This window comes from Castanea sativa, chromosome 4 (genome assembly GCF_040712315.1).
Source record: "Castanea sativa cultivar Marrone di Chiusa Pesio chromosome 4, ASM4071231v1".
Taxonomy (NCBI): domain Eukaryota; kingdom Viridiplantae; phylum Streptophyta; class Magnoliopsida; order Fagales; family Fagaceae; genus Castanea; species Castanea sativa.
In genome coordinates, this window is record NC_134016.1 from 48,112,186 (window position 1) to 48,123,813 (window position 11,628).

Sequence of the window (11,628 nt, forward strand, 5' to 3'; positions counted from 1 at the left end):
TTTAAAATTGTCATTTTAGGCCTCAAACCATATTGAGTTGTCATGTATATATCAATACACTATTAGTGAGGGTATTAAGAAGGAAAGAAATTCCAACAAGTTTGGCCTCTTTGCCCAGATGATGGTACATAGGAAATATAATTCTCCATGTTAAATGATGTGACATAGATGTACTTTTAAATTTGAAATATTTAATTTGAGTAATAAAATATATTCATTAAAAAAAAAAAGATAAAAACAATAAAGGGCGGACTTTTTCTTGATTATGAGACAAGTTAAGAGCTCAATACATAGAATGCGTGGTATTGGTCAAGAGCATAGATAAAATAATTGCTCAGAAGACTCATTCATTGACTAGAAAGAATTGGTCAGCAGCACACAGAAAATAATTGCTCATATCCAAAGACTCATTCCTTGACCATAAAGAATGAGTAAGAGTGAAAGACACACCAAAAAATAAAAAAGAAAGGTAATGTAACAAATCATGTTTCAGTAGACCAAGTTGTGTTTCATAAGATAGTAGAAAAAAATTCAAAAGTCCTTGCCTTGTTGACCGGCAAACGCTGTTCTAGACGCTTGATTTTGGCTTTGTTTCCTCGTCTATTCCTTTAGACACTATTCTCATGATAGCAATACATGACCTAATAGCCTTTGGATTCCTCCTTTTGATTTTTTCTTCATTTTGAAAACTTCCTCACATGTTTCGAAAACTCACAGCAAGTTCTTCCCATGATCATAGATGGTTCAGCCTCAAAAGTGTATATAAGAATGTGTCAACAATGTTGTAGTGCAATTCAAGTTAGCAAACAAGCTTGTTAGAACTTGATTCCATTTCTCACAACAATTCTATCATGAGGAAATCTGAAGACCTTGAGCAAGTTTTCCATTACTTTGATGAAGATGGTGATGGGAAAGTATCGGCCTCAGACTTGAGACATGGTTTGAGTCTTATGGGTGGAGACCTATTTTCAAAAGAGATTGAGGTTGCAATGGAGGCATTGGATTCTGATGGAGATGGTTTCTTGGGTTTAGAAGATTTTATTGGGCTAATGGAAGGAGGAGAAGAGGAAGAGAAGATAAAGGATTTGAGAGAGGCTTTTGCAATGTATGATATGGAAGGTTGTGGCTTTATTACACCCAAGAGTTTGAAAAGAATGCTCAGCAGATTGGGTGACTCAAAGTCGATTGAAGAGTGCAGAGTGATGATCAATCAGTTTGATTTGAATGGAGATGGTGTGCTTAGTTTTGAAGAATTTAGAATTATGATGCTGTAATCATTTAAGACATCCCCTGTGTGATGATTAGATTTTTAATTTGTCAATCATTTTATGCATCCCCTGTGTGATGATTAGATTTTTGGTATGTCTCAATCATTTTAGGCATCCCCTGTGTGATGATTAGATTTTTAATGTGTGTATCAATATTTCTTTCAATTCACCAGTTTCTAAAATATACAGTTGCAATGTTGTTTTCAATTGAATTTTATTAGTGTTAATTATTCTTTACTTGTATTATTTCATAGTATAAAGTGTAAAAAGAATCTATTATGATAAAATGGGTGGTATTTCTTTCATTAACATTTATTTATATGAACTAAATGTTATTACACATTATCCCTCTTATAGTGTCTGGTCTTATAATCATGTAGGACTCACATACTATGAGAGGAAGAATGTTATATATAAATGCATAAGATATGTTCTCTTCATTTACACCTTTAACATATTCTAATTTTACTCTTTTTTTTTAATTTGAAATGAAAATCTCATTTTAGCTTAATCTAAGTGTACATGTAATCGAAACTTTATATTGAAGACTTGAACCTCAATCTTTGTCCCTCCTACCCTACTAGTACTTGTGGAATAACCATGCCAAAAATGTGCGGTGATATATATGCTAAATTAACTAACAAGCTTGACAATTAACCCCTGCCTCTCTCGTATAAGTGATCATCTACATCACTTGTAGAGATCACCAAGAGATCGACCACAACTCATGCATACAGTGACACCATTCCTAGCTTGGATTGAGGGATCCGCCTTTCAAATTAAACATATAAGAAAAAAAAAATAGGGAATAATTGGCCTTCAACGAGTCTTGGACCTCTTGGTGCAGATGTGCCTATTGATCTTGCTCAAAATTTTGTAAAATTCATTGATGAGACAGATATATAAGCAGATAACGTTTAAAGGGACATCATTTTAATATTATCTTATAAATGAAAAATAAATAAATTCGAAAATTGCTATATTTCATATAAATTTAAATAAAATTAATAAATAAAAAGAAGATATTGACCTTTAGGTACAGACCATAGAATAAGTTAAAATCTATTAAAATTATGATCATAAACTTTTTATTAAAAAAAATCATATATTAGATGTCCCAAGAGAGAATAAAAGACAAACAAAAAACCAAAAAAAGGAGAGTAGGAATTTTTCTACCTTCTAAAAACTTCTTCCTTGAGCACATCAAGATATAAATAATACAGGGCAAAGTACAATTTCATAGATGCAAATAGTATGCATAGCTTCAAATTTCAACTTGTCTAAAACTATAATAATACTCCCAAATATACAACGCAGCAATTTTCATTATTTTCCTTATAAACATGAAGGAACTTTTATCCTTTTTTAATATAAAATTTTCCCTTTTTTTCTTTAATTTTTCATTTATTTTTACTCATTTCCTTGGAAAAAAAGAAAAAAGAAAAAAAAGGAAGCATATTTGCGCTCCGTTTGTTTCAATGGAAAACATTGTGTAAAGATAGTTTTCCATATTTTTTAGTATTTGGTAGCATTAGAAAAAATGAGTCAAAGGAAAATTATCTTTAATCAACATAAAAAGTATAGCTTATTTTAGAAATTTTTTTTCACTAATTTTTTTCGAAAACATTTATATCTCACTGTAAGCTAAATAAGGAAAACTAAAAGATTGTTTTCAACTTATTTAAGGTTACCACCAAACATTAGAAAATGATAGTTTTATAGAAAATATTTTTTAAAAAATGACTCATTTTCTAGAAAACATTATTGCTGAATCAAAAAATTTTGGGACAAATGGATATTCGAATTTTAACAACTCAACAAACACAAAAACTTTTACAACTCTTTTTATAACATTTGAAATTTTGAAGTGATAGCGTTACTTTTACTATAGGATCACCGATACTAACATTTATTTTATTATATATCAATTACAACCTACTTTTTTCTCAAAAAAAATATTCACAACCCACTTCTTCAATAATTTTAAAAAATTATGAAATTTATTGTGCATCTAAACTTATATAATTTTGACTTATTGTTAGAAAAATATGCTAAAAATATTACAAATTTTCCTATATAATATTTACAAAATGATATGTCAATGAATGTGATTAATAAACTTCAAAAAGGAAATTTCTAAAATTGCTACAAATTTTACTATAGAAAGCTTGCAAACTAAAGTGGCAATAAACATGATTCCTAAATCCTAACCACTAAATAAATGAATGTTTAAATTGTTTTTGGTGATTGTTGACACAATAGTTTGTAAGCTCTATGAAACAAATTTTGTGGTAGGACCGAAATCCTCTATAATTTCTAGGTTACTCTACCGTATAGAGTTCTTTAAATATTCACTTTTTACTTATACTAAAAGGCTAAAATTATGCTACACCATCAATCTAGTGATCTAATCATAAAAATAATATTTAAAAAAATAAACACAAAATCTTTTCGAAAATGTGCCATATTAAATAAATGTCTGAAGTACATTTGTAAAGGCTATGTACTAAAATTTGTAATGTTTTTTCAATTTAGTTAAAATTGAGTGATGCTAAGGATACTACAAATTAATTTTACAAAATAATCGTTACAAGCTAACATGTCATTAATCACAAAAAAAAAATCATTCAATCAATTATTTATATTATATTATTTAAGTTAACACAAATCATATTCTTAACACATTAGTTTATAATTTTTTATAATAAAATTTGCAATACTTCTACATTTTTTTATTATTGAAATTTAGAAGGAGTTGCAACTTGGAATGATGCGAAGGCGTGGCCTGTGGAAGTGTCAAAAGAAGCATAATATGAAACAGAGCTTTGTACCCTTTAAAGCATTAAAAAGCCTTAGGAATTTCAGTGACACACACTGGAAAGTGAAAATAAATCAATGTTTAACACCCAAGATCTTCCTTTTATATATTTAAGCCTCATGATCATGAATTGACAACCATAGACTTAGAAAGTGATTCGCTTGCAGCTTACGCGGTTGTGGCACTAATTAAGATATTCCTTGTGGGAATTTATTGGATAATGCCGGAGTATTGTCACTCTTCTCACATGGCCGCTCCTTGTGTGAGAGGAGGGAGCAACGCTTTATTACTATATACATTTACTCCTACTCTATTACTTTAAAAAAATAAATAAATAAAGAAATAATAATTTAAACCGTACAACTCTCATTATTTTTAATTAAGGCTGTAACTTTTTTCACAATCAATTTTACAATTTGTTTTAGGTGGTAAATTGTGACTGTGCAACATCATTTTTCTATGAATCAACCATTGACACACCAATTACATCATGTTGTAAAAAATTGTCACTAGATTAATTGTTTCTTTAGCAAGTGGATTAGGGTAAGGGAGGCAATCATAATATAGTAGGCATGGGCAGTAAGCCGAGTTGTTTATATGAATAATACTAAGCAATTTGAAAAATATAAATTGTCCATGTTGGTTTATTTAACATATAAGCCATACTTAAAATAATATCTTTGATTTGAATATATATTATATGTATACATGCACATATAAAATTTGTTTAAATGATCATTCATGTGTGCTTTAATCACGAGCTAAAATAATAAATAATGTGATTAATGGTTCGTCACATGAACTACCATGTAATGGGGGTACCTAATTTGAAAGAATAATTTGTTCATTTGTAAATAAGCTCCTCAAATATCACATTATTATTTAATTTATTGCAAGATACACAATATGTTTTGTAATAAAAGTTTATTAATTTAGTTATTAATTTTTTTATAACTAAAAATTAATTTACCTAATTAACTTAAATTGAAAAACAGTATTTTGAATTTAAAATAAGCGTTTATAAAAAAAAAAAAGTTATAAAGTTTTATGGTTGCAAAATAAAGTTTACGGACCCAATGAAATTTTCGCTAAAAATTACAATTTATCAATCATTAGCATAAGTTTAAAAAAAAAAAAAAGTAGTCTATATTTATTTTATATAAGAAAATATTTTTTTGAAACTATATAAGAAAATATTAAGACAATAAAATATATAAATTTGAGTTAATTAACATACAATTTAGCTTGGCAGATCACAACATCATCATCTTTTTATGGAACAAATTAAGAAAGGAAAGAATCAATGCCTGAAAAAGCTAATCCACAACCAAAACCCTATTAGTGTGTGAATCTTTGCTATTATAACTAAATAATAGTGCTAACTCATGCAGCAACCATCATCGTGATGAGAGAGAGAGAGATGAAGGAGGAAACGACGGCGTCTCCTCAAACGAATGATAATAACAATAATAACATTGCAATGGAATACGAAATAGTGAATACTGTCACCTCCTCCGGTCCACACCTCTCCGGTTTGAGTTCCGATGGCCTTATTCTCGGCCCCACCGCCACCACCACGTCACCACCTTCTTCCGACCGCGGTTCATGCTCCTCCCCTGGATCCCCCGGTGACCATATCAATCCTCCCAAACAGCCCTTCGTCATTGGTAATATTATATGTATATATTGTTATTATTCTATATGAATACTATATATAATACTAATAATTTTATTCTGTTATTTTACGTTTAGTTTTAGGACCGACCAAACAACCTCGGAGAACACAAACTCAAATCTACGTACTTCCTTGTTTTGTTTTTTTTGTTTTTTTTTGGTTTGTCGTTTTCCGGTTTTGACTTTATAATTTTTTATTGATTAATTGGAAAATTGTGAAGAACATAGCTTTAACTTTTGAATACTAATATTTTTCTACATAGTGATTAATGCAATTATTATGCAATTTATGCTACGTGAAAACACAATGTAATTTTTGTAATTTTTATAAGTTATCATTCAAGGTATTACAAATTTTATTATAGTATTCTTTTAATTTTACAAACTCATGTATATTTCATGTGACACCCTTTTTATTTTAGTAGTTTTAGTGTTTCTTTTTTCAATTTTTATTTGTAAATGAGCTCTAGGCATGGATGTGATACTAAAAATATATATATATATATATATATATATAATATATACATCTGGAAATTTCAGGGGTCTCGGGAGGTACAGCATCAGGCAAGACTACAGTATGTGACATGATGATTCAACAACTCCATGATCATAGGGTTGTGCTAGTCAATCAGGTGCATATTTGTGTTTTTCTTCTGAACTCCTTTGATTATTCATTACTCATTGCTTGAGTAATCACTTTGTAGTTTTGACTTCATGAATTTTCAAAGATTGTATTTGTTACTTGTTAAAAAGTGATACTATAAAGGAATGAGTTTTTTGAATTTTATAGATGAGAATATTGTATTGAAGGTAACTTAGCAAAGAAGGTTAATAGAATTGAAATCTTATTGTCTATAATGTATTCCACATGTTATAAGTCAGTGAATCGTAGTAACATAAGAACAGCAGGTAAAATCTTGCTATATTTTGTGTTGTGTCACAGAGTTTTGAATCTCATGAAATTGCCTAATTTTGCTTTATTGGCTCTATGAAAGTTTTTATCTTCTTACCCTCTTGGATGGGATTATGCTCTTTGTTAGTATTTTGAAAAGAGTATATTCTTTTAGTTTCTTAATAAATTTTGTGATGAATTTCGTAGGACTCATTCTACCGTGGTTTAACAGATGAAGAATTAAAACATGTACACGAGTATAATTTTGATCACCCTGGTAAGTTAATCATGGATTAAGAGCAATGCAGGCTTTGAATAATTGTTGAATGTACCCTATATTAGTTACAAATTTGTCATTCTATTAAAATATATCTGGTTTCTTTATAGATGCATTTGACACAGAACAACTTTTAGAGTGTATTGGCAAGCTCAAATCTGGTCAGTCTGTTCAAGTTCCAATATATGATTTTAAGAACCATCAGCGATTCTCTGACCGTTTTCGACAGGTAGTTCTTTTGTCTTATGAAAACTATTGTAGTTCCAGTTGATATAAGTTTATACTCTTGTTAGGATTTGCTCAAATATTTGAGGCAATGGCTTTTGTAACAAGCTAATGCAGTTAGAAAAAATTAAAAGTGGAACTGATAATATAATGGGTGACACATATTGCTGTGGATTTTGCAAGCATACCTGCTATCTAATGCTACCTTTTTAGTAGTATACTTCCTGTATACTGCGAATCTCTATTTTCATCTTTCAATTTACTTAATTCTTACTGATCCAAAAAAATCTAAATCAATTCAAAGGTCTGCACTATTGGCCAGCTAATTAACTCTCATTTTCTTTTGTTTGGTCATATCTTGGTAGGTCAATGCATCTGATGTAATCATATTGGAAGGAATATTGGTTTTTCATGATCAACGTGTCCGCAACTTGATGAATATGAAGATTTTCGTTGATGCAGGTTTCTTTCCTTATATCTTGTTAAACTTGTGAAGCTTTGATTGCTGGTAATCTGTCCTGGTGTCCATGATATAACTATTGTCTTGGAACTGAGCATATTGCTATACAGACTTGTAACTTTGTTACCATTTAGTTGATATCTGGCAGCAAGTTCTGTGCTGTTAACTTTTCTATTTAAAGCACTGTCAAAGTGCAAATTTGTTTTCCTCTCATTAGCTATCTTACTGTCCTTACATTCTTATCTAGATGCTGATGTAAGGCTTGCCCGAAGAATAAAGCGTGACACAGTTGACAGAGGTAGAGATGTACACTCTGTTCTTGAACAGGCAAGAATCATTTATCCTTTTATAAAATTAAATTGATACAACATATTGAACTGAGCGTATTGAGAAAAATCAGGGCTGGGATGGTTTCTTGAGAAAACATCTGAGAGGCTTGAGCAGGTGTTTAAATAAATGAAAGAATGTAATGTAGTTAGGCCAGGTATGATAAATGTCATGCAGGTCCTACAACCAGAAACAGCATTATATGCATTTCTGAAGGTTTGGAGCCCAATGAACTGCACAAATGGTCATGATCATGCAGCATAAATTAAGACAAAGCTTGAATATTGAAGATGATGCATCTCTTCTTCTTTTTTTTTAATTATGAAACGAAAAATGCATCTCCTAAAGTTTTTATGTTATTTTTATTGATTTAAGTTTTATCTTTACATGCTCCTCTGTGAAAATAGAAATTTGAAAAAGAATACACAGGCTATTGGTTATGATAGGACTAATTGGCACTGTCATAAGCCGGGAAATGATCAATTATATAACTTATTGTAAAATTAGTTTTCTCCTATTTGCAATTTTGCTTACTGTATGACATATGCGTATCCATATAAGAGTAACAATTTAGTTACTTCAAAACAAGGTAATAGGAATCAAATTATGCAAACCGTCATGTTTTCAATTTATTTTAGGTTTAACTAGAGTAAACAATAATTTGCCTGTTGGGTTGGAATTGAGCTATGGGAATCAAAATATTCTGATGTTAATACAATTTTGGAAGGACCAGAAGTGGCAAAAGTTTTCTGAAAGCTTAGTTACAGTATTCTTCATTAATGAGCTGTAGTGTTCAAGGATGCATCTAGCTACTGTTATCTTGCTTGTGGCATTGCATTCTGCAATTGTGGGTGACAAAAGTTTTTCTAAGTTTAATCTTCTGGGTTTGGATTTTGATTTTGAATGAGATCAATCATTTGCTTGGAAAAATTAGTTTCTTAGTGTTTCATCAATTGTGCAGTATTCAAAGTTTGTCAAGCCCGCTTTTGATGGTTTCATTCTTCCATCAAAGAAATATGCTGATGTCATCATACCCCGGGGTGGCGACAATCATGTTGCAATTGATTTAATTGTGCAACATATCCGCACAAAGCTTGGTCAGCATAACCTCTGCAAGATATATCCTAATTTGAATGTGATTCAGTCTACATTCCAGGTATTTATCATCATCCTTTTCTTCTTTCTGTCACCTAATAGGGTAAATTTTTTACAGAACATTGTTCATACTGGACAAAACCAACAAAACTGAAACTACAAATTGACACAAACTTTTTTATTTGATCAGTAAACCACAATTTGACACAAACTAATTAACATAAAAGATATCAGGAGTGCTCCACGCAGCAGCCAATCTTTTGTGCACTGCAGTAACCACCTAATATGGTCATACCTTGGTCTGAGTTAAACTGGATGCAACCTCTGAGTGGGTAGTAGTCTGATAACTTTAGGAGGTGCGAATATTAATTCTAATGATCATAATTCTAATCAGCTGCATGAAGAGATATAACATGTTCTGAGACAGGAGGATTGGAACAATGATTATCTGGGATAGAGTCCACATGCATAGTGTGTGCTTGAATTTCCTACTTTTCTCAAATTAAGCTTCATTATATTTTTCCTTTGTGTTTTATATAATGTTAGGATTGGTTTTACAGATAAGAGGCATGCACACTCTGATTCGTGACAAGGAAATTACAAAGCATGATTTTGTTTTTTATTCAGATCGTTTAATACGTCTGGTATGTAGAGACTGGTTATCTTGAGGACCTTCAATTTGTATATCCATTTGTGTCTAACATATACTAAAAACCATAAATATTTCAGGTAGTGGAACATGGTCTTGGCTACTTGCCTTTTACGGAGAAGCAAGTAATCACTCCTACAGGTGTGTTTGAGGGCGAGGGGAGAAAAAAAAAAAGTAAAATCAAAATTTCATATTATGGAAACAAAAAAAAATTAAAAATTAAAAAAGTATATAATTCAAGTCATGTGAGTTTGCACCATGCCTGGCTCAAGCTGGGCCTGTCACAGGAAAAACTGCAATCCTTATTATCTGATTGGTAATTGATACTGCTATATCAAACTCTGCTGCAAATCACTTACAGTATCTAGTCCTATTCCAGGATCAGTGTATACCGGAGTTGACTTTTGCAAGAAATTATGTGGAGTTTCCGTTATTCGAAGGTGAGCTTAGAATTTAGTGCTGTTTAATTTTAACCACAGGTTACATTTAAGCGGCAATCGTGAATTTCTTTCTGTTTGTATTTTAAGACTTGGTTATATAAATTCTTTTAACTTTAGGAGCTTCCTGGGGCTCTTTGATATTGGATCAGGGTAGAACGTATCTTTGTTTGATCCAAGAATTTATGTTTTCTTCTGTCCAAATATTCCCTAAAAGTAACAATATGTAACTAGTTTTCTTAATTGTTTATATTTCAGTGGGGAAAGTATGGAGAATGCATTGCGTGCATGCTGCAAAGGAATCAAGATAGGAAAAATCCTCATCCATCGTACCGGTGATAATAAAAAACAGGTGTCACATATATTTGAAATGTGTATTGGTTTTTATTCTTCAAGGTGAAATGGAGTTCCCCCTACATAATACCTCTCCTTCCTCTTACATCATCCAGCTTATATATGAGAAGCTTCCAAAAGATATTTCAGAACGGCATGTCCTCCTCATGGATCCAGTTCTAGCAACAGGTGACCTTTGTTACTGTTTACATGCATTTATATTATTCCATTTATCATCTATAGAAAACTTTTCTAACTGTTTATTGTCTAAAATTAAGTCTTAAGTTTAAGAACCAACATTCATCCATGGATCCAAGGAAACTAAAAGCATACCAGTACCAGTACCACTACCAGCTAGTTCTTTTCCACTTGTGAGTGATGCATTTATTTGGATAACTATGAGACAGCCTTGTTTGCTTCCTTGCAGGTAATTCTGCCAGCCAAGCAATTGAACTCCTTACACGAAAGGGAGTTCCAGAGTCTCGAATTATATTCCTCAACCTCATCTCTGTGAGTTAGCTTGAATGTTGGTTACATATTTTTGCCTTTTTTTTTTTTTTTTTGGCAATTAACTTTCCTCAAATTCCATGCTTAAAATGTGTGATTTTGCATTCGTTTTATGACACTAATTTCAGGCTCCTGAGGGGATACATCGTGTATGCAAACAGTTTCCATTTCTGAAAATTGTAACTTCAGAGATTGATGCTGGACTAAACGATCAATTCCGTGTCATACCAGGGATGGGAGAGTTTGGCGATCGCTACTTTGGAACTGATGATTTTTAATTTGACCATTGAAGATGGATTGAAATATATACCATTACGATTTACGCGAACTGAAGCTCATAGTAATTTATTTGCATAGCAGAAGCCGTTATGTTGTCATGTCAGCTTTGCATTCCACTCAAATCAAATGTGGTATACTTATCTATAGGAAATAAGTTTTGGGAAAACAACGAGGAAAGTCATTTTCTATTTTACCTTTTTTCCACTTTATCTAATATTCTTTACTTACTATAATATCTTGTTTGGATTGTGTAGTACCATGTTGGTTGAAACATGAGGAAAGATGAGTGATGGAAGATAAAGTTTGAAGGAAAGATTCAATAGGAAAAAGTATTGGACTTTCTTTTGGACTAATGATAATCATAGGAAGGTTTTTATGTCTCATGTT

General features: G+C 31.2%; 2 protein-coding genes across 2 annotated transcripts; both read left to right on the top strand.

Annotated features, from left to right (window-relative positions):
- Positions 1-776: 776 nt before the first annotated feature.
- On the top strand, positions 777-1,312 carry LOC142633139 (uncharacterized). The gene has a single exon (XM_075807406.1). The coding sequence runs from the start codon at positions 852-854 to the stop codon at positions 1,272-1,274; it is 423 nt and encodes a 140-aa protein (XP_075663521.1). The 5' UTR covers positions 777-851; the 3' UTR covers positions 1,275-1,312.
- Positions 1,313-5,346: 4,034 nt separating this feature from the next.
- Positions 5,347-11,319, top strand: LOC142631574 (uridine/cytidine kinase UKL1, chloroplastic-like). Its single transcript, XM_075805770.1, has 14 exons — positions 5,347-5,753; positions 6,301-6,392; positions 6,860-6,929; positions 7,040-7,158; positions 7,520-7,616; positions 7,862-7,941; positions 8,903-9,097; positions 9,597-9,680; positions 9,766-9,826; positions 10,065-10,125; positions 10,381-10,474; positions 10,572-10,644; positions 10,883-10,965; positions 11,091-11,319. The coding sequence occupies exons 1-14, from the start codon at positions 5,492-5,494 to the stop codon at positions 11,238-11,240; spliced, it is 1,521 nt and encodes a 506-aa protein (XP_075661885.1). The 5' UTR covers positions 5,347-5,491; the 3' UTR covers positions 11,241-11,319.
- The last annotated feature ends 309 nt before the right edge of the window (positions 11,320-11,628 follow it).